Raw genomic sequence first — 27,899 nt, forward strand, 5'->3', positions numbered from 1 at the left:
AAATAAACAATCCCTTTTTTTGTGTGTGTGTGTGGGGGGCGGGGGGGCGTGCTGCTGCCATAAAATTCTAAGTTAATGATTATTTGCTATAAACAAATTTACACAAAGTCTCACAAATTTAACTCGTAAGTCAAGACACTACTAGACTTGACAATCAGATTTAAAGGTGGGTAAAACTAAGAGAAAAAAATACCAATGCATTGCACTTGTTTCATTAGTAACTTTAATCTGAGACGTCACATTTTCATAAATAACCTTCATTTATTGCTCTCTCTAATCTGTATTTAAATGACAACAGAGGCTGAGTTACATAGTGCTTGCGGGACAGTGCAGGAAAAAAAAAAAACGCTCTTTCTTAACTGGTAAATAACGCAATACAGTGAACCCCTGCTGTATCAGACTTTTAAGTGATTGTTTTTTAAGAAGGTTTTACAGTACACAGGCAAGTCTGAATTTAGACTTGTTTGCCTCCACTGTAATACCATAAAGTATGCCGTTGTTGCGATGCAGCGTAACAGCAAGAATAAGAGTCAGAGAAGGATCACAATGAAGTCTAATTGTAAAATTGCCAATCATTCTTAACTTACTGTTTTCTTTATTCTTGTGCAACGGTTGAACTGAGGCAATGGAACTCTTTTTGTTTTCTAAAAATGACGTGGGCAATTATGCTCTTTGGCTAACAATAGGCCTGTGAGTACTGTTGTCTGCGCTGCACGTTGTGTTGCAGGAGTTGTTTGAAAGGATATAATTACTGTAAAATCCATGGTGTTTCACATTATATGTTAGCATTAGGCTAGTGGCAGACAAAATATGGTTTGTCTGAACATTTTAAAGGTACAATGTCTAATTTTCTTTTTCTTTTATGGGTCAGTTTTGCAGTAAATTTCAACCGGGAGTGATAAAGAAACAGCTTGAAGCAAGAACACTTGGCATCTTATAAACTGCGTGTTTTGTCCTGGGTATGAAACATCCTCTGCGATGAACAGGGGGTCACTGTATAATACTTTTTAATTTTTTTTTTTTTTTTAATGAGCTGGTGCTCTCTATTCAACACTTTCATGTAAGACAAACAGCAGGACCACCATCCACAGGATCCAAATCTATCGTTTGGACACAAACATGATGCCTTTTTAACCGGAAAACATGTCACAACATTGAGAGATTATAAGATGAGACTAATATTTACAATAAGAAGAGGAGAGCGGATTTGAACTATTCTGTGTCTGATCAACATAAAAACGTGAAGTTAACAGAGCAGATATAATAAGAACAACAGCATCTTAACATACCACAACACAGGGGGAACAAAGTGTCCCTTTGGCGTGGAAATAAGCAAATAAGGCCCAAGTCCCAATAGTTGGGGTCACAACACACTAGAGACAAAACAAACAGTCTGGCCATGCATGTGTTTCATTTTAAAGTCAAGAGAGAGCAAGCAATAACAGTAGGAGGAGAGTTAACACTGTCAGGGTTAAGTACATACTCGAGGAAAAATAGCACATTATTTTGGTGTACAGGTGCATCTCGTCACATTAGAATATGGTAGGAAAGCTCACGTATTTCACTCGGTCAATGTGAAAAGTGAAACTTATTTATTAAACCAGTGGTTTTCAAACCTTTTACACTGAGCACCACCTAAAAAAAAATATACTGACCGGTAATGAAAAACAAAACTTTATTCCCAAAATATACATTTAACATTATTGTAGGCCACTGTTGCATATTGCAGTTTGAACATTAAAACTGCGCTTGAATAAAGGAAAATAAAAAATTGAAAGAACTGATTCAATTCAATTGTACCGCACATAAAAGTTGAATAAAAATGGTACCTAAATACCAAGATAAATGTTTGAAGCAAACGGTTCTTAAATATTAAATACGAATGTATTGAACTTGAACGTTAAATACAGCTGAACTGTACCTAGGCAGAAATTCTACTTATGTAACACACTTTTGAGAATCACTGTGTTAAATTCATGAATACAGAAAAATACTTATCAGAAGGCCAATATCGCAAGATTTCTAAGTGAACATTTTTTATGAGTTTATCCAGTAAACCTAATTGCGCACATGCTCTCGTATGTGGGAAAGGAGAGCCGGTCGCCTCTTCACTTTTCAGCTGTTTACTGAACGCCAGGAGAATTTTAAAACACAGAACAGACTCGCACAGGAGCTGTTGTCAACCACAGCTCACGCCCAGGCACTAACATGCAAAGTTGCCAACGTAACCAAGCGCTGCATCCCAATAGCACTTACAACTACAATACGTACGGAATTATCTGCACATTTTATGCTTGTAATTTTTGTGTGTGTTCAAATATGCTGGCAATGCGTTTAAAAAAAACAGTTCGAATAAGTTTAAGTGTGCTTTAATAAATTTGCATTTGGTTAAGTTGTCTCTATATTGGGGATTTTTCCCCAATGAACATCTACCCTGCAGTAACCAGAGCTTCACTGTAATTCTGCATTAAAAATCATTTTGATTACATTTCCTCTGTAATAGTCTAATTTCTTGAGATGGGGAATGTGGGTTTTCAATAGTTCCCAAACTGTAATAAAAAAAAAAAAAATAAAAAAAAACCTCATCAAATATTTATCTATACGAGTTTCACTTCTTGAATTTAACCACTGAAATAAATGAAGTTTTCTACCATATTGTACTTGTCACAATTGTGACCTGTATTGTTTGGCTCTGGGGTGTTGCCCAGTTAATGCTTTTGTCCCCTTGACACTTGGCTAGCCAAAAGACAAAACACAGACAGAAAAGTCACAGACATAGAAGGGCTGAGGCCACGTTAATGCGCTGATGTACTACGTATATGCTGTATATGTTATGTTATTCATTGATCTAAATATGTTTGTATAGTTTTAAAAGTGTGTTTAAAGACCTTAAAACATGTAAAGTGCGATAGATGATGTAACAGCATGCCTATATTTCTATATTGTGGATTTCACTTATTGCTGGGGTGTTCGTAAGTGGGATTTACTGCACTGGAGTAGAGAGCCTCGTTCTCCTTAAATGTTGCCTTCAATGTACCTTGACTTCAGCGTGGCCGAGAGTTTTTTCGTGTTATAAGCGGTCGCTTGGACTATTTTTTAACTTGCTGTCGTGGACCCAAATTGAGTTACAAGCGAGCTTCAGATTTTGTGTCACTCGACTGAAGGAAAAAAATAATTGAGCAAACTGAGTACTGTAAAGCACTCGCATGTGGACAAGGAGAGCCACACCCACAAATCTACTTTCAGCCATTTATGGAACTGGACAAAAGGCTTAACACGGAAATACAAAATGAGAACACTGCAAGGAGCTGCTGTTGGCCACAACTCTCACCACGATATTCACATGCAGACTAACTGGCAAACCAGCTCCTGATTTGACTCACTAGGCCACACCCCTTAAAGCACAGTTGTTAAACTTTATAAAACTTTTTTTTTTACATTATATTTTGTCATGGTTTTTGGATTATTGGCATTTTAAGTAACACTATGGCTTGAAGTGATAAGAGTTACTATATGTCCCGAAATTGTAAAATTGAAGTGCCAAGGGTACAAAAGCAATATTTTTAAGTGTAGCAGCCATATGACAATGCCCCAAAAGAAACAACAATGTACTTTTTTCTGAGCATGCACACGATATGGGCTAAGAAAACAAACGTTGTCTGTCCATGTAAAGTGATGATTTCTGTCCAAACGTTGTTTTTTTTGTTTTTTGGGGTTTTTTTTTCACAGTGTAATCACACAAAGGAGGATCTGACTACTTCCCGAAGCAGATACAGTGTGTAAAGACATTTACAAGGCAAAAGGTTTGGAGCTCACGTGGCATCATTCCCGTCCACAGGCGATTCCTTTTTTTTTTTTTTTTTTTTTAATTCTTTTTCTTTTTTACAGCAAACGAGGAGTTCAGGAGCCGGCGTGGCGCCGTCCACTAGGAGGTGTCAGAGGGCCACACCCTTGACCAGCGACGTCTCCAGAGTGACGGCAAACTCGTTGAGCGTGTGCAGGATGCGAGAGAGCGAGCACACAGCAGCACGGTCACGCATCAGAGCGCCGTCCTCGTAGGTCCGCGACGTTAGGGGACACTCGGCGAGAAGGGGAAGCCACTGAGACAGGAGACGGTCTCTAAGAAGAAAGCAGGCCAGCGGGTTAGACATAGATGGAAGTTACTATGCTAATTTCCATTAGCTCATCTATGGCATTTCCTCATATATGTTAGCCTCAAGCTAGTGGACTTATGTTTAATGGAATTTTATGGTTTAGTTCCATTTTTGGGTGTTTAAATATAAAATATTTGATTTAGTTTTGTTTTGTGTCAATTGTGCAGTAAACTTCAACTGGGAGTGACAAACTTGAAGAAAGCACGCTATGTGTTTAATTAGGAAAACTGAATCACCAGCATGAGTACAGGTGCAAAGGAATAATTATAAATTGCAAACTATTGTTGATGGTTCACAAAAACTCAGATGTGATCCTTGCCTTCCATTGTCGCTGTCCGGTAAAAAAAAATCTATGTCCAATTTGGGATTAACAAAAAAAAAAAACCCCGTTAATGCGATGTCTGTAACGCGGAAACACTATTCATATAAAAATAAGAAAAATGAAAAAAAAAAGTGACATAAGTGTTTTGCACAGGACAGCGACAATATTCTGTACATATTTTCAATAACAGGCATTGAGACTGAGCTGAAACACATACTGATAAATCTAAAATGCATTTCAGTAGACATGGATCATGTTTGAATATGTTCATTTTTGTGTGTTTAGGATCAGTTCATTAAAGGCGTCAAATTTAAGGGTGAAAGAATGACATTTACAGTAGTTTTATTGTTGCCACATGTCAAAACAGGTCAAATTTGACCCAAAGAGTATATAAGGAAGCGCTCTTTGAAAATATCCGCACTTCTCCCTACTGAAATGCGGGTGATTGGGTAAGTGTGTGTATTGTGGAGCCACTCACCTGACTCCCAGGCAAACCAACAGCTGGAACTTGCCCTCTTTCCCAATGTTTCGCGGGGAGGCGCTGATGGAGTTGACATAGTGGCAGAGCAAGTCGCAAGGCGGCTCCTTTATCAGCATGGAGCCCGGAGGGTGGCCAGGCTGGTCGGCCGTCTCCATGGAAACCACGGCCTTCTCTGTTATAAAAAGACACAGAATTTTAGGATGGATATCCACCGCAGCTCCAAGTGCCCAAATCTCATTTAAAGGGGAATTCAACTCCCCCAAAATCTATGCAATAATATTTTCTGTGCGCTTTCACTAGTCTAAACATGGCATTCTGATTACTATTGCGTTTGTGGAATATGACTTAAGTACCAAAATCTACCCGTTTTAGCCATCTCAGGAGGTGGCCATTTTGTCACTTCTGTCGACTGAAAATAACATCACAATTGCTCAGGGCTCAGTTAACGATCAATCACGGCTCGCCTGTTCTCCGAAGCTGAGCCATAATTGGTTGTTACTTGAGCCCTGAGCAATTGTGATGTCATTTTCAGTCGACAGAAGTGACAAGATGGCCGTCGATTGAGATGGTTAAAAACGGGTGGATTTTACTGCCTAACTCATATTCCACAAAACCAATATTAATCAGAATGCCATGTTTCGTTTAGTTGGCCTGCATAGAACATCCTTGGAAAGAAAATCTTCGGGTTGACTCTCCTTTAATGCCTACATCCTATATTTCTACATTCAGGTACATTTCATGTGACACATTTCCCATTTGTATAAGGTGCCGAAAGTAACTTAAATCTTCACATACACCAAAAACTTCTCACACACACCAAAACAGGCTCACACACAAGAAAACACTCAGTTATACCAAAAACTTGTCACACACAACAAACAAACTCTCACACATGAAAATAATTCAAATGTGCCAAAAATCTGTCAGGCTCACCGAAGAAAAACCTTCACTCACCAAAAAGTGATCAAATGCACCCAAAGACTGCTCACACACCAAAAAAAACCTCACATTCTCACCCCAGAAAATCACATACACAAAAAACTGCACGAGCACCAAAAGTCTCTCAAATACACCCAAAAACCTCTGACCCTCAAAATCTTTACGCACATAAAAAAAAAAGTTTACATAAAAATCGCATGCACAAAAAACTCACGTGCACCAAAAACCTCTCACAAGCACAAAAAACTCAAACACATAAAAAAACCTGACATACACCCAAAAAAATATCTCACACACACCAAAAATCCTCACACTCTCCAATAAAACTCTGATTTACACCAAACCTTTCATTCTTACTGTAACAAAAAAACTCTCACCCACACACAAATCCTCTTGCATAGACTAAAAAAACTCACTCACACAAAAACCTCTTGAATGCACAAGAGATTCTAATTTACATGAAAAACCTCACACACTCACCCAAAAACCCGTACATACAACCAAAAACCTCTCACATTGACCCCCCCAAAAAAACTCTCACACAAATACACGCACAGTACACCTTACGCGGAAGAACACAGCACTCACCTACAAAGTCCCAGACAAACACGTTTCTCTGGAAAAGACGGCTGGACTTGAAGCCATGGAGGAGGAACTTCTCCAAAGAGGGAACCAAGCCTCCTTCGCCACATAGCAACATGGTCAGGTTGCCTCTCTGCCAGAATGAAAAGAGGCATCGTCAGAAAGAGAGACCAGAGACAATTTCACTGTGATGTCCTGGCAATATTTGATTGTATTTATACTACCACATGATGGGACACAGTATCATTCAAGGTGCTGATTCAAAGAAGAGATTTTTAGCCTTGACGGAGGTCTGCACTCCACTTGGTGTGTTATGTTGTGGTATGGTTTGGTGCTGCTCTAGTGATATTTTGAAATCCAATAGCTGGTGGAGATCTTCCTATGGAAGTGTCCTGTCAGTTCTGGAGTTCCATTATATTCAAATTCTGATGTTTATTCCAAGCTTGACTAGCAAAACTCATGTTTGCACATTTAATAATTAGCATCTCTGGTATGTGTATTTTATGTAAATATTTTGGGTTTTGTCATGTTATCAAATAAATACTGATTCGGAACTGCTCCAGATGATGTACAAGGTACAGTTGTGTGCTATACCCTATATTTGGCCCAGGTACCAAATGTACGGTCTGAAACCGATTACTATACACTATATGTGTTAAATTACATGCACATACCTCTTGTTCAGGCTTGTGAAAGTGCTTGACCAGGTTATTAGCCGCCTCCCTCATGTCTTCATGGACTTCAACAGACAGCACTCCTGTCAACGGACAAACACAAGTGCACAGTAAGAAACATGAGAATGAGTGAGGGCAAGGACATGAACATCCGTTTATGACAAGAAATACTTTCCAGACCGTAATAGCATGAAGAGGTTGAGAAGTATTTTACAGTACGTACTCGCCCGGTTTCCAAGGGATCCCAGTACAGCGCGTACGCTCTGGGAAGGAGAGGCCAACTCCGGCGGTGTCCCGGTCCATCTTCCGGAATCCTCCTCTCCGCCGGGTGAGACTAACTGACCAATGAGGACTCGTTCCAGGCTGCCGTCGCCCACGCCTTTCCCCAACCATCGGCCGCAAGGGAATCTGGCAGGGAGGAATATGCACGTTTAAGAACCAGAAGGACAAAAAAAAGCGCAGGGGAAACAAATAGTCATTTTATTAAGTACACCTGCACAACAAAACAGTCCAAAATAAGAGCTGTTTCCAAAAATGTCATCTTGGCTTATATTTGATTTGATTAGATTGAGCAGGTGTACCTAATGTTGTGGCTGGTGGGGAGTACCCAAACAAGAAGTGTAAAGCTGTCTGAGTCCTTCAACAGTTGAGTTGATGACGACACAGTACGCGCATTAAAAATGAAGGGTGTGGCGTATTCAGCGTAATTGAGAAACATGTAGCATTCAAAGAGTGACTGCTATTCTTACTTGTATGTGTGGCCCGTGATCTCATTGTAGACCATCACACAGTCAATGAGACACTTGGCCAGCAGGCCCGAGTTCTCCTGTCCCAGCTGCAAAGTGCTCAGTCGGCCCAGGTTCTTACACTGTAACAAACGCAACAAGCTGTGAGGCTCGAGCTGGTGATTCATTCGACTAACATTTAGAGTAACTTTGGAAAATGATGATCAACATTTTTGACTCTTTTCTGCTATCTTATGGACCAAACCACTAACTCAATCTTAAGTAATGCTTGTGAATTTTTATGCAGTGTCAATGTAAAATAATGTTCTGTTTTTGAATAAAGGGATAGAAATTACGAATCTGATTCATCGATTAATTGACAAAATAATTCAAAAATATAATAACAAGAGTTGGGCATCGCCTAACCGTCACAAAGGTCCCGTCTGCATATTTAACCGACCCACGTGGTCACAGTCCGCCCCCTCGTCGTCGACAGCCAATTGGCGTCGAGCGCTTAATGTACACGTCACATGCAGGCGCTGCATTAGCAGACATGCCGTCAAATAAAGAAAAAATGTCAAATAAAAACAACAGACAAACGCACATGCACAGCGTGGTGATCGGTGAAATAAAAACCGGGTGCACAAATTGTTTAATACGTTACATTCAATTTAAACGCTATTAATATTTGTTTTTCTGAAATAAAATATTATAGTCCGATATTTCCTTTTAAAAACAAAAAAAATAATAATTGGAGGGGTGCTGTAACGGATGAATGGAATTTTCATTCATTTCATTGAGGAAAGATGATGTGAGATATGAATTTTTTGAGTTAAGAGTGTGGTCCTGGAATGAATGAAACTCGTATCTTAAGGCATGGTATAAGAAATCAAATTTTCCCATTGAAATGTCAATAATGCGTTCGAGGCCTCCAAAAATCAAATCCTGTAGTATCTGTGTGTTGGATGTGTGCCTTTAAGGGGAGGGGATTAGTGAGTGACATCAAGAGCTGGATTCGGGTTGTCCAAGTATTCTTTGTGTGAGCGTCTGGCTTTGAGCTCCTTGCAAGTGTTCTCATTTTGCATTTGTGTGTTTGACTGTTTATCAGGCCAAAGTATATCGCTGACTGCGGCTCTCCTTTCCCACATGTGAGAGCGTTACAGTACCCTAATCGCTCCACCCCCAATGTTGTTGTTTTATTCTTTTTATTTAGAACATTATGCATGTGTTAACCCAAACCTGGAAAAAAATCTCCTGGGTATTCTTGGGGATCTGTCTCACTCCCGAATCTCCCATTTCTCCAGACACGCACACCCATGGGTTGACGGTCGCCATGGCGATGCTCAGCTTCTTCATGGGGATGATGGCAACACGATAGGGAATGTCTGCAGAGAGGCAGGATGTTTTTGGGCAAATAAATAAATTAACACATACACACATATATAGTCATTTTACTGTTTTATCTTTTTATTTATCCTGCTCTTATGCCGTTTTTCAACTTAGATCCTGTTTTGATCAATTATTTCCTTGCTTTGTCTGTGTAAAGCACGATGGATTTGCCTTTTGTTTGAATGGTGCTGCACAAATAAACTTGCCTCGTCTTGCCTATGGGTGCTTTTGTCACAGTAATGAACAACTGGGAGTTCTATTTGTATTGACTCACTGATAGAGGCGAAGGCGCGCGTGAAGCAGAGGTAGTCCACCGTGTTGAGAGAGAGAAGGTGGAATAGAAACTGTTCCCTTTCTTCTTCGCAGAGAAGGAAAGCGTGGGGTTTGTATAACTGTCTGTGCGGACAAACATGAGCAAACAAGGTCAAATAAGGTACCAGACAAATACAAGAGTGAAATTGTTTGCTTACTTCAGCAACTCCTGGTTTGTTAGCAGCTCTTTAATGTGCTGTGAGAGCATCTTCTTCTCCAGGGCTAGGCTGATCCACGCCCGGGCTTGTCCCACCTCGGACAGACCCTCACTCATCGTCTGGATGAACCTGAAAGGAGAAAAAATCCACACGTCAAGAATGTGAAATAGTAATCTATCATTATTGATCGTCAAATAAGTGTTGTTCGGAGTAACATTTAAAAACAATAAAACGTGTCAAGACCCTTTCATCAATTGAGCTTATTTTTAGTTTTATCATCAGCAGTCTACTTTGACTTACAATCACTGATAGCATTAGGTAAAGGTGCACACAAAAATAGAAAATAAATAAAATCACCATTTTGTCTCATTTATACCCCTGTAGTCCTAATTTTGATTCAGATTTTTATTTCAACATATTTCACACAGTATATACAGTGAATATAAGAAGTCCACATACCCTTGTTTTACTCATATACAAACAGTGATCAAAATAAATAATTTCAAAAATGTTCTCACCATTACAGTGACCTATAAACTGTATAACTCAATTGAAAAAAATATATTTTCAAGAGGGGATGTAAAAAAAAATAATGATAATAAATAAATAAATACATAGTTGCTCAAGTGTGCGCACCTGAGTTACTCACCTCATATCTTGTACCAAGGATCCTCTTAGAAGTACAGCGCCATCATCACATGTTCGCTGCTCTGTGCCTGAAAATATTTGAAAGTAATCAGAAACGGCATCTCATCTATGTATAACTCATCACAGCACGTCATTCCAATCTCTGCTACCTGGAGACTCGGCAGGCACCTCTGTTTTCTCCAAGGCTGCCTGGTAATGAAGCAGGTGCGACCACAGAGCCGATTTCCCCTGTTTAAACACACCGTCACTCATATTTACTAAGATGCCTCTGCGATTGTACGGACATCATTTTCATTTGGCCAACATGAGGATGCGTGATCGCTTCTGACCTGTTTCATCTGCAGACCGTGGCCCCAGGTTCTCTCCAGTAGGTCGCACAGACCGTGGATCAGCGTGTTCTCCTGCAGGCCGGTGATGTTGGCCTCCCCCTGACCCACTTCCACACTCTCCTTCCCCATCCTCTCCATCAACATACGTTTGGTCTAGAGAAGCAGAGAGAATAGAAAAGCCATGACATGACGCACATAATTTAAAAGTAGGAAGTCAACACAAACATATTTTTTTCAAGAATATGTTCTATGAAGGCCCACTAGTTGAAATAAGGCATTCTGATAAATATTGCGTTTGTGGAATAAGAGTTAATCCATCCGTTTTTCGCCATCTCTGGGGGTGGCCATTTTGTCACTTCTGTCGATTGAAAATGATATCATAGTGCCTCAGGGCTCAGGCAATGATCAATCATGCATGGCTCACCTGTTTTCTGAAGCTGAGCTATGATTGGTCGTTATCTGAGCCCTGAGCAGTTGTGATGTTATTTCCAGTCGACAGACGTGACAAAATGGCCGCCCAGAGATGGTTAAAACAAGTGCTTAACTCATATTCCGCAAACGCAATATTAATCAGAATGCCGTGTCTCAACTATTGGGCCTGCACAGAACATATTCTGGAAAAAAATGTTTGGGTTGAGTTCCAACTTTAAAGTAGCAAAACCCTAAAGCATTCTAATAGCAAAGCAACCCTTACATGTCATCTGACCAGTGTACAGCAATTGAGAATATAGGGGAAATGGCTTGAATGGTGGTTTTAGCCTTCTCCTCTACCGTCATAGTTTGAATTTGTGAAGTGTCAGTCGAAAAAATGTGATTGTAGGTCAGGTAAATTTCGACCAAAGAGAATGCGTTACGCAGACCGTAATTTACATTTCACCATGTAATTAAGAAAGGACATTCAGACATAGCTAACATGCTCATTGAGGGATGGGATAATTAATTGCATTTTGTGCTGCTTGGATTAATGGCACCAATGCGCTCTTTTGATGCTGAAATAAATGGAATGTCCTCTACTAGCGTGAGGTATTATGTTTTGCTGAATTACTCAAAGAAAACCCGACCAAACATTTTGTGAGAAAATGCCTTCCACAAACCCAGTAAGAGAGGTCTGGTTCCCAGTCTGTCCAATTTCAAGTGTCTACTTCGCCAACAGGCAGTTCTGACATTTTCTGTAATTATTTATGACAGTGGTCCCCAACCAACAGCTGCGGGCCACAGCTGGCCGAGCAAACAAAAGACAAAAAAATTACAGTACCTCCGGTGTATTTATTATCCGAGGCTGAAAAATATTTTATTTGAAAAGTGGCTGGATTATCTCCGTTAACATCCGACTTTTTCAGACCATCGAGACCACTCACCTTCAGTCGACACTCGCTCAGCAGCCCTTGAACAAACTCCCTGTGTGTCTGAGCGATGACTTGAGGCGAGAGGTCCAGAAATTTCATCTGGTTAAGGTGCTTCCTTGCCAATGAGTACTTCTGCGGAGGGAAACCAAAATCAACAAAGACAAAGGCAAGAACGTTTTTTCAAGGGTTGTGTCCGAACGCCAAACAAAGCACCTGTCTTTGTTCACCGTCCGTTCCTGAGAGCTCTGCTGCTGCTGACGACCTCCTGGGATCGGATCTGCGTGATGCTGTGACACGACTGGACCGTCTATTCGGACGTAAACAATTACACACTCAGCATTGAAGAAATTGTAGGTGCAAAATGAACCAAAAATACCATCCATGTGTAAAGTGTGCTATAACTTGTTTAACCTTGGGGTATTTGACAAAGCATGCCACTGCCCACAGCTACTGTATGTAAGGAAGACATTTTAGTTTTAAATTGTCTAACAAATGCATACAATTGTCTCCTGTGTACAGCGGTGCCTTGACTTACAAGTTTCATTAATTCCGTAACCATGCTCGTAACTCCAAACACTATCATCGCAAATTATCTTTCGTCACTGAAACCAATTGAAATGTCACTAATCTGTTCCAGCTCCACATTGTGGTCCTTCTGGTGTGCGTGGCTTAGTGCAATATAACAGCAGTCTATTTACCATCCACAAAAAGACAATCAAGCTGATTCGCAAGCCCGATTTGGAAGAGCGCCTTGGATCCAAACTGTAATACAGTGAACCCCGGCTATACCATGGTTTGGTGTTTGTGCCAGGAATATAATGCAGATTTTCAAGCGATTGATTTAGTTTTATTTGTTTGTCTGTTTTGATATTCCATCTGGGTTTAAGTAGCAAGGTTTGAAGGTTTGATTACTGATTACTGCAACATGCTAATTTCTGTTCACCCATCAATGGCTTCCACATATATGCTAGCATATAGCTAGTGAAATTTTTGCTACATGAAATCATGTGATTTTGGTGTTTAATAACAGTGTTTAATTTTCTTTGTTGGATGCTCTGTTTGTATATTGTTGCTGCGTCTTCATGTATGTTAAAGTAGCAGTTATTTGAAGATTTATAATTACTGTTAACATCTATGCTAATTTTCACTAACATTAAGCTAGCAGACTTTCAAATGGTTTGGTTGGACATTGGACATTTGGCATTTAAAAATAAAATACAAAAAAAAAAAAAGACCCTGTAAAGTGAATTCAGAGATTTGTTTCTTAATACCGGTACATAATAGTTTGCATCTAATTGCTGAACAAAAACAAAGTAGTAGAGAATTGTTGCGATATAGGGTTCAATTCTTTTTTACCATTCCATTTGTCCAGATGTTTTGAGCGTGGCTAAAATGAAGCCCAGTGACGTGGTCTGAAAAGTATCCACCGCGATAATCCGTGGTTCACTGTATATCCTTTTCTGGCTGATAAAGGCATCCTGCCCATTATGCCTTAGGCTGCTTCAGACGTTGCTCGCCAATCCCGGATGAAAGACTCACTTGTTGGTGCTTTGCGAGTGTATGAGGACGTCGGCCTGCAGCTTGGGAAAGTAGCCCGGCTGGTGGCGACCCTGGCCGATCCTCATGTCCAGGAGGTGCGGGTGTATGGCGGTGTGGTCGGCCTTCAGCAGTCTGCCCTCGATGGCCTTAGCTGCATGCAGACACAATGAAAATGTAATGAAAACACTTGTGTGATTAACAAAGGCCTATTCAGAGAAGATAGATCATCAAAGCAGCATTGATTGGTCGACGGATCCTTGGGCAGGAGTCAAAGAAATTTACCCTACCCTAAGCGCCTACCCTAACTCCAAACCAACATCTAGACCTGCTCTGTGTAAACAGTATACATATAGCGAGAATACATATAATTGTGCTAAATATATTGGTGATTTATATTTTTTCACATTTTTTCACATTTTTCTTAGATTTGTATTTTTTCAATTTATGGTCTTTGGGTTTTTTTTTTTTAAATTGAAAAATAAAATAAAAAATAAGATGGTTGTTAAAGCGGGATGTCAACCCTAAAAATGTATTTACAATATGTTCTATGCGCATCCACTTGTCTAAACACGACTTTAGATTGCATTTGTGGAATGTTAAAAAGCAAAATTCACCCGTTTTTAGCCATCTCAGGGGGCAGCCATTTTGCCACTTGCTGTCAATTGAAAATTAAATTTAAAAATTTAAAATAAAATTTTATTTAATTAAAAAAAAAAAAAAAAAGGTTAGCTGTCAAATGCATTGCGATCATTGAATCAGAAACATGGTTGTGGCAGCAACATCCATTTATATACATCATATCTATTCACAATTTTAAAACAGTGTTTCATTTTCAACATTATTCATAGTAGTCTAATTTATTTACATGACATAAAATCTGCTACTTAAAAAGGCAGTGTTCCATTTTTTACTTCGACTGCAATGAAAAAGAAAAAGAGGCTAAATGAGGATTGGAAGAAGGGACACAAAAACAGCTCATCCCCCACCACATTCTTTAGCGCACCCCCTCTCTTTAATGCCCTACCAGTCGCACCCCGCCCCCTCCAAACAGGCTTAATCCCACACTCGTTTTGCCTTTTATCTTAATTGACTTTGATGTTCATATGAGAAATGTTTTATTCAGGTTGATGTTCTCGTGCACAATAAAGCAGCATAATCCTCATATGATCACAAATCAAATGGGTAACTAATATTGCGTTTGTGGAATATGAGTTAAGCAGCAAAATCCACCCATTTTTAGCCATTTCAGGGGGCAGCCATTTTATCATTTCTTTTGACTGAAAAGGACATCACAACTACTCAGGGCTCAGGTAACGACCAATCACGGCTCAGCTTCAGAAAAAGGTCAGTCGTGATTGGTCGTTACTTGAGCCCTGAGTAGTTGTGATGTCATTTTCAGTCGACAGAAGTGACAAAATGGCCGCCCCGAGAGATGGCTAAAAACTAGTGGATAAACTCTTATTCCAGAAACGCAATATTTATCAGAATGCCTTGTTTCAACTTGTGGGCCTGCATAGAACATATCCTTGAAAAAAAAAATGTTTGGGTTGACTTTCACTTTAAATATATTAAAACACACCTTTTAAACACATTGTAAATGTATTTGAATCCAAAAAAGAAATAGTAAAAACTGTACAGAAATACCACATGTATTGTAGCGTCTATGTACATGCATGTAATTTTTGACCGGTGGGGTGACCCGTGACGTGGGCGTACGGCGATTTTTTGTGTGAGTGTATGGCCGTTATAAGACTGCTGCTTTAAGGTGCAGGATGACAACCCATGGCAAAAATGAGAGAGAATGACGCTTGATGTTATCATTGTGCATTTCCAGTGTACCTGATTCAAAGAGTGTTGAGCATTTCCTGTAACGACCACTGGGAGAGTCGGCCTGGTCCGTGTCGTAGAGTCGCTCCCTTTCCAGGCGGCTGTCAAAGAGTTGTTGCAGCGGCTCGCGGTCAGCCCAGCGAGAGATCACCTTGCCGTCGGCAAAAGATGAAAACATGGATGTCTCCAGGAAGCGGGACAAGAAGTGCAAGTGGGTCACAGGCTGAGCTGAGAGGAAGGCACCCTGGAATAGGAGAAGTCCACAAAGGAATAAATGTAGTTAAATGAGATGTTATGTGTTAAGAGCAAGATACTAACATATTGACAATCTGGCCGTATGTGAGGGTGTGAATTCGTTTTTGCCAACCTTTATTGAGCCAAGGGACACCATCAAAGTGCTCGAATCACTTATTCAAAAAATATTTTTGGGAACCCAGTCTCCAATGTTATCGAAAACCCCACCAATAAATGATTTTATGTAACATGGCAAAAAAGTCAGAATCTTTTATTTTTTCAAAAATGTTCATGGCAAAATCTCAACTGCATGTGTGTAGGCATAAGTTTGTCCTACGTCGACTAACTTGCGGCTGGATGCCGGCTCGCTCCCTGTTTGGGCAAAGCTCCTTGCGGACGTAGCATCATAAACAAACAGCAAAAAAAAGTCCAATAGCTAAAATGCTGTAATAGTACAGTTTAGCATGACGCAACAAAAATTAAATGGCGAAAAGTGCAGGGAAAACTTAATCGAGCTGTTATGGCGTGCTACCATTTCATCGGCGCACACGCTAACAACAAACAGTGATGTTCTCTCCAAGAAAATGTCACAGCTGAAGGGCTAAAAAATGGTGAAATACGATTTAGCTAAGCAGAACAAACAACGGGAAAGGGTGGAAAAATACAAGTAAAGGGGAAAATTAGCAAAGCTACTCCAACAGGCCGGTGACTCCTGAGGGAGGATGTTAAGAGTGATTTTCACTCCCCGATTTGCTCAGAACATTTTAAATGTCAGAGCTGTTGAATATTCTAGATCTTTTTGGTGTATCCTCCCAGGTCAGCCTCGATAAAGACTCACGATTGTCAGTGGAGATGTCGTTATGTTTGTGGTCTGCCATATTGGTAATCTCAACTACAAACACTAAAAGTCAAAAGCAAATATATGCACATCCTTTATTTGCCCTGTAGGTGGATGTAAATAGTGTTTATTAAAGTGCTGTGCTACTTTTGTGAGCTCTGCTGGCTGGTGCACTTAACGACCTGCAGTCAATTACTCCAATTAGAAGCACATAAGGGTGAGCTGCACCGACCTCATCTAGGCGACTGCCAAACTTTAGAGTTATTCGTGTCCAAACAGTTATTTTTGTCAGTAATCCAAAGCTCTCTGATAACCGGGCAAGTCCGCTTGGTTTCTGAACTTTAATGTGGACCAGCAGCCACTATTTGTGCTTTATTCCAGAGAATTAAAGAACACTTTATGTTTTTGTGTTTTTTTTCTTCCATTCCCCGTGGAGCAAATGTTTCCAACTACAATGGTTCCAACTAGTACAGTGTATCCCTTCTATATCGCAATTCATCCTTTGCGCCCCCCACTAAACAGCAGATTTTTAATACCACTGACAAATATTCACTTTATTTGAACCCTTCCATGTTGCTTCAGTGGAGTAAACTGTTGCGCAAGGGAGCAGACTCAACCCAAAACCTCAGCCTTACAGGGGGAAGTCAACCGAAAATTGTTCTCACGGCATTCCGATTAATACTGCATTTGTGGAATATGAGTTAAAACAGCAAAATCCACCCATTTTTAGTCATTTCAGGGGGCGTCCATTTTGTCACTTGCTGTCGACAAAAAATTACATCACAGTTGCTCAGGGCTCGGGTAACAACCAATCAAGGCTCAGCTGTTTTCTGAAGCTGTGCTTCATTTTCTAAATCTGAGCTTCATTTTCAGTTGAAGAGGCAGGGGGTGAAAATTAAAAAATAAATACATTTTTAAAAAAAAATAAAAATGTTCTCAAAATGCTGGTGGGTCTTGAACGTATACCCAAAAAACGGAGGTTCACTGTACCTTGTCAAAGTTGAACGTTCCCTCTCGGTTACTCATCCAGGAATCCAAATCGAGCGCACTGTTGATAACAAACTCCTCATAGCGGCCGAACATAGTAGCGAAGCGTCCGGCAAACACCTCCCTTAGTTGAATGTTCATCTTCGCCTCACTCAAAGCCTCCTCTTCCTCCTCCCACACACGTCCCAGCGTCTTCCCTTCTCCTGACAACTTGTCTCCAACGCACCTGCAAGCCAGAGCTTGCAGCCTCTCCAGCACCTCCAGCTCATCACCTCCGAGGTTCCCGTTCCTTCTGTCTTCCATCAGATCCTCCAGGACCAGGCTGCTCATCTGAGGAGAGGCCGCGGCGGGCTTTGTGAGGGCACCTCCCTGCAGGGGGACCCCGAAACGCTGCAGGATGTCGCTCAGTTCCCGCACAAGCTCGGCTTGGTCCGGAAAGGCGGGGAGACCCTCTGGAGCGTCCACGCAGTGATTGTCAATGTCCACAAAGCAAAGGTTGGCCTATGCAGAAATAAAACAAAAACAATGAAAAAAAAAAAAAAAAAAACTTTTCAACCACCTCTTCCATCAGATAATTCAAAATTGGATGAAACTATGCAGTCTTTCCTATCTTGGAGGCAAACTGGAAGAGCTGGAAATATCCAATTAAGATCCCAGATAAAGATTTCAATCCGCTTAATAGATTCTTGCCAATGTGCCATGATAAACCCTGTGACGATACTAGAGGAGGATCTGAGATACTACGGCAGGAGAAGAAACAGAAGAGACTGTCAACACTGCACAAACTCACATTGATTACCACGAAACAAACAAGCATCGGCACCTATGGATCATTTTAAAAAGTCTTGGACAAACCGAAGAATCGTGAACAAGGGAGGAAGTCAGAGTAGCCGATGCAAGCACGGGAGAACACGCAAGCACCGTACAGCAAGCCTGAAACCGGGTTTCAAAACCCTGAAGATCCTCCAATGATAAGGCTCGGTTTTGATTAGGTATCACGAATGAATCTTTTTTAAAATTGATTATCCTATCGATTATTCCATCGATTACTCAAGAAATTTGCACGAATCGAATGTTTGATCTGAACTGATCGCGCCGATTGTCACAGTCTAAGTAGCACAACTGAGTCAGTTCACACAACCTTGAGCACCGACCTCTTGACAGTCCGATTAAAGCCTCGCGGGGGCGGGCAAGGTTGGAAGGTGCACGCTTACGCAGCCTTACTCAGCTTCATCCTCCTACTCTCTTCACTTTCTGGTATGTTTTGAAGGTTGTTTCCCACCTTGTGTCATCAAATTGCACCACCGAAAATCAGCGTGATGATTAATTCACATGAATTATTCAGTATCTTTCGTGCACTGCTGCTTTCACCCATGCCCCCAAGCGACTCTGTTGCCTTCTTTCTAGGGCAACTTGAAAAAAGGCCGGGGTGAGATCTTCACACAGCATGCAGTGATGTTGCACGATTGATTGGATTAGTGAGAGGGGTGGAGCAGGAAAAGACACAAAGATCTGGTTCAAGAGGGGAGAGCACGCAAGAACACAAATGCTGCTTTAAAGCGACATCTAATGTTAAACAGACTTTTGAATGGCTTGTAGACAAATCAAATGTGAACGTGAGCCATCGAGCACAGCTGCCTGATTTTGAAAATGTGTCTGTGAGCGTGTGCTTCTCCACATCAGTTACATAACAGTGGGGCTAATTTACATAATAAAAAAAACTGTGGGGCTAATTTACATAATAACAGTGAGTTTCACTTGCCATGATTCGGAAGCTGGGCTGTGCAAAGATCCAGAACCACTTTCAAGCTATGGCAAGAGTCCGGTTCAGTGGTACCTTGACTTACGAGTGCCCCCAAAATAAGATTTTTTTTTTCATGATAAAAAAAAATGTAAATGAGCAATTAAGGTAACAGTGATGCCCTTTCGTGTGGGCAAGGAGAGCTACTGTAGCTGTCTAGTGAATGAGAACACTAATACAAAATGACGACACTCACAAGGAGTAGACGCTCACACTGAAATAACCAACCAAACCCACTCCCATGTCACTCCCTAGGCCACGCCCCTTATTGGCACATATCCAACACACCGATACTACAGTCATACTACAGTAGTACTTAAGGCAACTGGGAAGTGTTTTGAATTGCAGGGTGGAGAAGGGAGGGGAGGAGAAAATGAAAAAATGAACAACATTCCGTAACCTACAATTTCAAATGAGCTCCTCACCTCGTGCGGCAGGTGGAGCGAGGCTCGCTGATCGCCATCCCTGCGCTGGACGCCCATTAAGAAGGGTACAGGAGCGTCCAGAAGGTGGTGTAAAGGCGTGGAAATGATGGGAAGGTAGATGTGCTGCCACTGGAATGGGAACAACAATGTCGTGATGCCCTCTGCCACTGTCATCAAGCGCTGGTAGTCTAAGGAGGAAGGGGAGCAGTGAAAATGAGCGAAAATTTAATTAGTGGTTTAAAAGTTTTTTACATCAAGATTTAAGTCCAAAAAAATACTTGGGTTCGCAAGTACCACCATAATTGGAGTCCGATCAGCTAATCAGCATACAAAAATCATCTGCAAATTGGCCAATATTGGTAGATTGTTTTTATCTCAATGTACCATAATGTCACACACACTTAATGAACTTCAGTACCGACAGACTTCACTCACTGATGGACTCCCGTTTCGCAGATGACTGCCGGAAACACAAAATTTTCAAAAGTGCTCATTAAAAAAAAAAAAAATTAAAAAAAAAAAAATTAAAAAAATAAAATTTTTTTTGTTTTTGTACATAAGAGCATTCACAAAGAAATAATCTTGGCCAGTCATGCGTTTCTATTGGCTCAGCAGTGAGCTTACTTGCTAATGCACGCGCAAATGTTGTGAATCTTAAACTGCGCTAATAAACTAACCACCAGAGGGTGCTGGAACTGCACAAACGAAAAACAACATTTAAACAGATTTGCTGCTATTAATATTGGGACATGACGATGATAATATCGTCGATTTAATATCGCGATATCACGATATTGCCGATATTGTGACATCCCTTGGAAAGTGTTCACAGCGCTTCACATTTTCCACATATTATGTTACAGCCTCATTCCAAAATGGGATAAATGTATTTTTTCCATACCTTGAGAGTAGAGCAGTATCTGCGTCTCCAGGAGTGAGCAGGTAAGCAGCTGCACCATGTTGTCCACACCGAGCAGGGAGAAAGCTTCTCCCAGAGGATACTCGCCGAGCGGAAGCTCACCGGGGCCGGGCCGTTGGCACAAGATGGGGCCCTGCACGCCGTGAAACCTCAGCGAGCGGCCGGGCGGCGGCAGGGGCACCTCATAGAGGATGTTGTGGATGTAGCTTTCCAGCGGTAGAGGTGGCGCCGTTTGGGAGGCGACGGCCTGGTGCAGCTGAGACAGGAAGTGCCGAGACGCTCCGAGGAAGGGGAGCGGCGTGAGGAGGCAGAGGGCTTTGGACACGTACAGCGTGTCATGCGACGGGTCGAAGGAGCCGGCGCAACCCAGACAGGTGGCGGCGGCGTTGCCGGCGGCTAGAGACTCGCCGTCCGACTCATCCAGGCTGCTCACCAGCGAGTCCATGCTGGAAGTGGAGGGCGAGGAGGCGGACGAGGAGGCGGAAGAAGAGGAAGCGGAGTGGTGCTCCACGTGGTGCATCCTGTGAAGGGTCTGCATGGCTGTGATGATCTGCGCACCCGTCACTTCCTCGTAGAAGGTGTGGACAAAGCCGTATGAGCGCGAACCGTCCTCAAAACCGAGAGTGAAGGAGTGGAAGTGAGACTCCAAGCGCTCGGCCTGAGTGCGGAAAGAAAGACCCCTCGGCATGCAGAGCTGATGACGCAGAGAGAGAATGACAACAACAATAAATTAATAGGGTAGCGCAACGTTTCCCAACCTTTACTAAGCTGAGGCACATACGTACAGTGGTGCCTTGACTTACGAGTTTAATTTGTTCCATGAACACTATTGCAACTCAAAATCCATATCACAAATCATCCCTCCCCAATGAAATTAAAGGAGATGGCATTAATCCATTAAAGCTCCATAAAACATGCAAACCAAAATTTGGTAACAAAGTTATTATTACAGCAAAATATTTTGCAAGTATATCGTGTCAATCTTTACATAATATAAACCTAAGGTATGCTAAATGAAATGACTATGCATGGACAAATCCCCAAAAAAGGGTGCAACCAATTCCTGTGCGGTGCGACCGATTGAAAAAGTACTGCAAAATTTAGTGTAGAGCCTTGAAATAATCTGAAATTAATCTTTTTTTTTACAGTAGTAAAAACATTTTTATTCTTGATAACAAGTAATTTTTTTTATAGTAATTCAATTACTAACTCAGTTACTTTTTTAAGCAAGTAATGCGTAACAATAACTAATTATTTATATTAAGTAACATTCCCAACACCGATTATCTGTAATTAAAAAGAAATGTTATAATAAAAAAATCGGACGAATTAACTGTAATTCTGTCTGTCGCTATATGTCTCTGGCATAGAAAATTGAATGAAGATACATTATTTGTATTAAATGAAGACATTTTGGACCAATTAACTGAAATTCTGCCGGTCACTGAAAGTTGAACAAAGAGAAACAGGAGATGACCATCTTTTATCTTTTACCAGACCTGATTTTTCTTCAGACAATGGACACATTCAGAAAGGAAGTAAAAGATTGTTTTGTTTACACAGTATATTGATTATCTCCAGCCATTTATGTGACCAACATTCCTCCTTCCTGTTATTTGCAGAAATGTGCACTGATTCATTATCAACCGGCAAAGTCCTCCTTATTAGCTGAACTAAATCAACATTCTCACCATGTTAACCGCATCCTTATTGAAGGGGTTCCTGTCTGTGCTCTCGGGGTAGTGGACCAGAACCCTGGATTTGAAGGACCGGTGAATAGGGCTCTGCTCAAAGCTCTCTCCTGAAAATCAGTCGTGAGAAAAAAAATGCTTCAACTCATGTGAAATAGTTGGAAAGACGACATCACAAATTGACAACAGCTACAAGGATTTACAATAGTAAGACACACGGTCTGACCTTCAAGGCCTTAAACGGGGATATCAACCCAAAAATTTACTTTACAATAACATGTTCTATGTGCCTCCACTAGTCTAAACACAGCGTTCGGATTGATAATTCTTTGTGGAATATGAGTTAAGAATGTCGTGTTTAGAATAGTGGAAGCGCAATGAACAAATTAGAGTTAAGAAACACTTTGGGTTGACTACCCCCCTTTAAGCACCAGACTGGAAGCTTGGTGGGAGCTTATTAATCAGTGAGACAAATCAGTGTTGTGCCAAGAGGCAGAATGAAACCTTGGAAAAGAGTGCCACGTCGCCATGGCAGCCATTTCCACCGTGGCCTCAAGAGCAGCCCTCAAGATGACGCTCATCAACCAATACCTCACACCTGACACACGTAGCTAGCATGTTAGCGCGCAGGAAAAATAGACATGTATTTAAAGGAGCAGAGAGAGAGAGAGAGAGAGATGAATAGAGAGACACAGGAGGTGGAGTAGAGAGGAGGTTTGTTTCAACATTCGAATGAAAGCTTAATTAAATGGCTGCTGTTGGAGTTCAGGCATAATTAGGATGTTTCCTCATCTTAACATGTTAACGAGTTGCTCAACGCATGCTGTACTCATCCTACTTCTATATTCAAATCCACATCATTATCAGAATTACTATGGTTACATTTTTTTAAGGAATACTGTACGTATTCTGCTCAGCTTGTGAATGTGAGGGGAGCCATGATTGGTTGTTACCTGAGCCCACAACAGATGTGATGTCATTTTCAGCCACTAGCGAGTGGCAAAATGTGTTTCTAAATGTGTTAATTTTATATGAAAAATAATGGCGTTATCAAATTCATTATAGACAAAATATTAACTTTTTACTGCTAAAAATTGCAAAATTAGTTAAGCATCCCTTAAAATAATAAAAGTTTCTGACCAATCATGTGAAATCGGATATTTTCCCACAGCACACCTGGCGATCTCTCGTGGCACGCATTGGAAATTTTGCGGCACAGCAGTTGGTCATGATTGGAATAGAGAATGTAGACATCTATCGCAGAGATTTACTTGTGCTTAAATTGTTTCGTCTGGTTTGACTGAACAGCAGCTGCACAAGAACGACTTGCCCTTTCATCAACACTTGAACAGATGACACACATATCAAGTGAAGGAGATTAAAATAGCAGCCTGCATCAGCTGCTTCTACCTTATAGCCAGTAGTGAGAAGTACTGTAATTAAGCAGATTTTTTAGGTATCTTTACTTAAGCATGTATTTTTTTAAATCTTTTTTCACTTTAAAGTATTTTGTGGCTAGGTTTAGTTAGGTAGTTATAGGGATAGTGCTCTCTTTGTTTCTGTGGGCCAAAGACAATGATTTCAGTTTTGTCTTGAGTTTATCTGGAGAAAATTGTTCTGCTTCCACACACATTGATCTGTTTGATGCAGTGACAAAGCTAGTGCTCACTTGCCTTCAGTGACATGTAGAGCTGAGTATCAGATGCATAGTGGTAGGATATTTAAAGCTGTGTATTAGCTGTCTAAAATGGAGCATGCATAAATTGAACAATAGGAGTTTTAGGATTGACCCCTGGGGAACCCCACAGGTCATAGCCATTTGTTCTGACACAAAGTTTTCAATTTCAACAATAATTGATAGTATAGATTTGTGTGTATGCTTTCACTTAGGTACATTTCAGAAATTGTGTGTTTTTTAAACTTTTGTTTAAATAAAGGAGTTGAATCAGTCTTTTTTTACACAAGTATCCATATTTCTACTGAAGTAGAGTGAATACTTTTTCAGAATGTGTCAAGTCTTTATATCGCAATCGCGTCCTCTCACCAAAGGATGAAAACGATGAACCAAAAGTGCAACTGTGCAACATGTATTTAGCTTAGACTTATGAAAGCAATGTGAAGCACAAATGTGCAGTCAGGGAGTCCTCGATGTCCGCTGATGTCAATCCCCCTCATACACCCCCATGACCGTCATCTGGCGTGAACAGGTCAAAGCTGAATCCTCAGCCAGCCAGCATTCCAACGGGCAGCGTCATGTGAAATTTGATTAGGCTGCACAACACACAGCACTGCATTGAAAAGCCAACAACAGAAGACTGTTCCTGGGTGCTTGGGAATTCTCTAATGACTCACATTAGAGACCAACACTCACACATCTCAACACATGTACTGTAATTAATTGAGAAGTGTCATTTGTGTCATTTCAGCTTAAGATTTCCATCAACCCTCATAATGACAAAGCGAAAATTAAATAGACATTTTTGTAGATTCATCACAAAAAAATTGAAGTGCAATTGCATAAAAGACATCACAACTGCTCCGGGCTCAGATAACGACCAATCACGGCTTAGCTTCATAAAACAAGTCAGCCGTGATTGGTCGTTACCTGAGCCCTGAGCAGTTGTGATGTCATTTTCAGTTGACAGAAGTGACAAAATGGCCGCCCCTAGAGATGGCTAAAAACGGGTGCATTAACTCTTATTCCACAAACGCAATATTTATCAGAATGCCTTGTTTCAAGCAGTGGGCTTTCATAGAACATATTCTTGAAAAAAATGGGTTTGGTTGACTGGTTGAAAAATGGTTGAATTCCCATTTAAAGTTTTTTTAAAAGATTTACATCCGAAACATGTACGTTGGGCATAACTTGAAGGGTATTGTATCCACTTAGTTAAATGTGGTCAAAAGAATCCTCAATCGCGATCAGTATTTGTCTAGTCTAGTGGAGTCAAACAATAAATTTAACAATCCACTTAACACATCTACAGCATGCATGTCCTCTATTTTCGCAGACATGGAAAGTGATGTAAACAGTGTGGCATTCAACCAAGTTTGAAACCTATTTTCAAAGTAAAATTTTCAGATTCCAAAAAATGCTCAAATGACAAATAAATGAACAGCCATAACATGAATATTTTCTCTGTGTTAGTCCGATTAATGACACAAGATCAGGCCAGTGTGTATATAGTACACCCTTGCATTCCCCAAAAGGCAACACAAATGATGTTGTGCACACATTAGAAAAAAAACACCCACTGTACATCTCGACTACAGAGAGCAGCACAGACCATTAAATATGATGTAAACTTGGTACATTAGAGGTGCACAGACCATTAAATGACCAATAGAAATGTAATAGCTGGCGAGTAATGCTATATTTAAACCTATAGGGGGGAAGAGTCAGTCCAGGCCGATTAAGTGTATATATTCGTGTTGTGCGCCAGTAGCAAAAAAATCAACCACAGTACCTTGCCAGCAAAAATCGATACTTTAGCACGTTTTTAAACTAGTGATTTAAAACAAAAAATGCAACTACAATACAATACAACTTTATTTACATCACTGAAGAAATGTGAGTTTGCGACATTGGAGTCAGTGTACAGCAAGTGCGACAGTGTAAATTTACTGTTGCTTCAAAATAGCTCAACACAAGGCCATAAATGTCAAAACCGCTGCCAACAAAGTACAGAAGAGAGCTTGATCCACTCCCTTTGGAAACTGGGCTGCAGGGCGGTATTCCAACATGATAACAACCCCAAACACACTTCCAAGATGAGCAATGTCTTGCTAAAACAAGCTGAGGGTAAAAGGTGGTAGACTGGCCAATCATGTCTCCAGAACTAAACCCTAGAGAACATCTGTGGGGTACCATCACATGGATGGCGGGGAGAGCACAGGGTCTCTGGGAAAATAACTAGCAACACAAAATATTGACACTTTACGCCCAATCAGGACATTTTCACTTAGGGGTGTACTCACTTTTGTTGTCAGGTTCATATATATAGTAAATGGATAAGCGTTGACTTATTTTGATCAAAGTGTACATTTTCACAGTTAGGGGTGTACACACTTTGTGAGATAATACCGTATGACATTGAGACTTTAACTCCTGCTTGGTTGCGGCTTAAGGCCCAACGTTCCCATGCAGGCAGGAAATCCCTTGAAGGAGCATATCCTGCTGCCGCTTCTGCTGCAGTGGCGAGGAGATGGCCTGCTGTTACATAAGCAGATTGGCAGCACTCGCAAGCACCCGAGCGGCGGAGCGGTCACTCTCTCGGTGGGGAGCCAGCAATTAAAGGTTATGCCGGTTAGTTACAAGACAAAAATCATTGGCAGCTTTAAGCCCAGCAGCGCTATTTCTTCCATCCCTGCCAGCATCACGATGCCTCAGACTAGTGTTGCTTTTGATACCAGAGAAAGAGAGGGCTATTGTTTTCCCCCCATTTCGAACAAGGAAGTGACGTTAAATGTTCCAGACGTCACTTTTGCTTGCGGAATTGGTCTCCGCCTCGGTTAAGAGTGTCAACATCAGGGACAAAAGCATCAGACATCTCCCATTCCTCTTGCTTCACCTGTAAATAAAACCCCGTTGGCCCTCTCGACAAGAGAGGAGCATCTCCCTGAGTCGATTTTTATTGCCATGGCAACCCCTCAGGAATCTAACCTTCCCTATTCTCTGGTTTCAGGTGGACAAAATGGGGAGGGATTGTTTTGAGATGGACAGAGAGTTGATGAGAGCAAAAAGCCAAATGAGCCATTAGGGACATTGTGGTTGTTTTTTTATGATTGAGTTGACATGGTGAAGGTGGGAAATTTCCTGTTAATATTAAGAAAAACTATCATGTGAAGGATTTAGGTAGGTATGGTTTTAAAATTATGATCCAAACACAATAAAACGTGACTTATTTTCCTCAGATATCCCATTTTATGCCCTTCTATTCAGGACTTGTGGTCAAATATATTTAAAAACAGGGCCCGGCTGTTTGATTAGAAATGCCTTCAGATTAGTGCATAGCATTTATCAAAAAATAATGGATGACATAATGGGGCAGAGCGGGTGTACATCATACCGTAAACAACGACATTCTATACATTTAATTGACCAGATTCACATTTTAGATGCTTTAATGTCGAGAATTGATGTTGCTACCTGTTCCATCGTCCGGCTCCAGGCCCGTCTCGGGGTCGAGTCCACACACGACGAAGTAGTGGGCGAAGCGGCAAGAAGCCGATCCGGTAGCCGCCGCGGTGGTGCTCATTCTCGGTCACACGGAGAGAGAAAGCTGCGTGGAAACAATCGGTCTAAACGTCCCGCTTCTGGCTCAACATAGCCAGCTCGAGCCGATAGCTTCGGAAGAACGTCGCCTCCCTCCCGGTCCACCGGCTGGGTGTCGTTCGCGCTAGGGTCCGGCTGTTAGTGTGGTGGAGAAGTACCGGATGGTACGACGGTCATCTAGTGTGGGCTGGCCGAGGGAGGAGGCAGCGTGTCGGGCCTGGAGAGGAGGGAGGTGAGGGAGTTGCCGGAGGGCAGGGGAGGGGAGGGGAACGGAGTCGAGTGGATGCTGGAGGAGAAGGGGGAG

The 27,899-nt window shown here is 41.3% G+C and overlaps 1 protein-coding gene across 1 annotated transcript; it reads right to left on the bottom strand.

Moving 5' to 3' along the window:
* Positions 1-200: 200 nt before the first annotated feature.
* On the bottom strand, positions 201-27,895 carry LOC147148990 (DENN domain-containing protein 5B-like). The gene is made up of 21 exons (XM_086028931.1): positions 27,470-27,895; positions 22,321-22,430; positions 20,612-21,323; positions 19,711-19,898; positions 17,488-17,985; positions 15,438-15,669; positions 13,599-13,749; positions 12,273-12,366; positions 12,072-12,191; positions 10,714-10,866; positions 10,534-10,612; positions 10,386-10,452; positions 9,737-9,865; positions 9,541-9,662; positions 9,117-9,262; positions 7,902-8,020; positions 7,376-7,560; positions 7,153-7,235; positions 6,485-6,611; positions 4,955-5,129; positions 201-4,119 (listed from the first exon to the last, which is right to left on the bottom strand). The coding sequence occupies exons 1-21, from the start codon at positions 27,576-27,578 to the stop codon at positions 3,936-3,938; spliced, it is 3,783 nt and encodes a 1,260-aa protein (XP_085885057.1). The 5' UTR covers positions 27,579-27,895; the 3' UTR covers positions 201-3,935.
* Positions 27,896-27,899: the final 4 nt, after the last annotated feature.

Source organism: Filicampus tigris, chromosome 4 (assembly GCF_054856515.1).
Source record: "Filicampus tigris isolate MCC_2025a chromosome 4, RoL_Ftig_1.0, whole genome shotgun sequence".
NCBI classification, from domain to species: Eukaryota; Metazoa; Chordata; class Actinopteri; order Syngnathiformes; family Syngnathidae; genus Filicampus; species Filicampus tigris.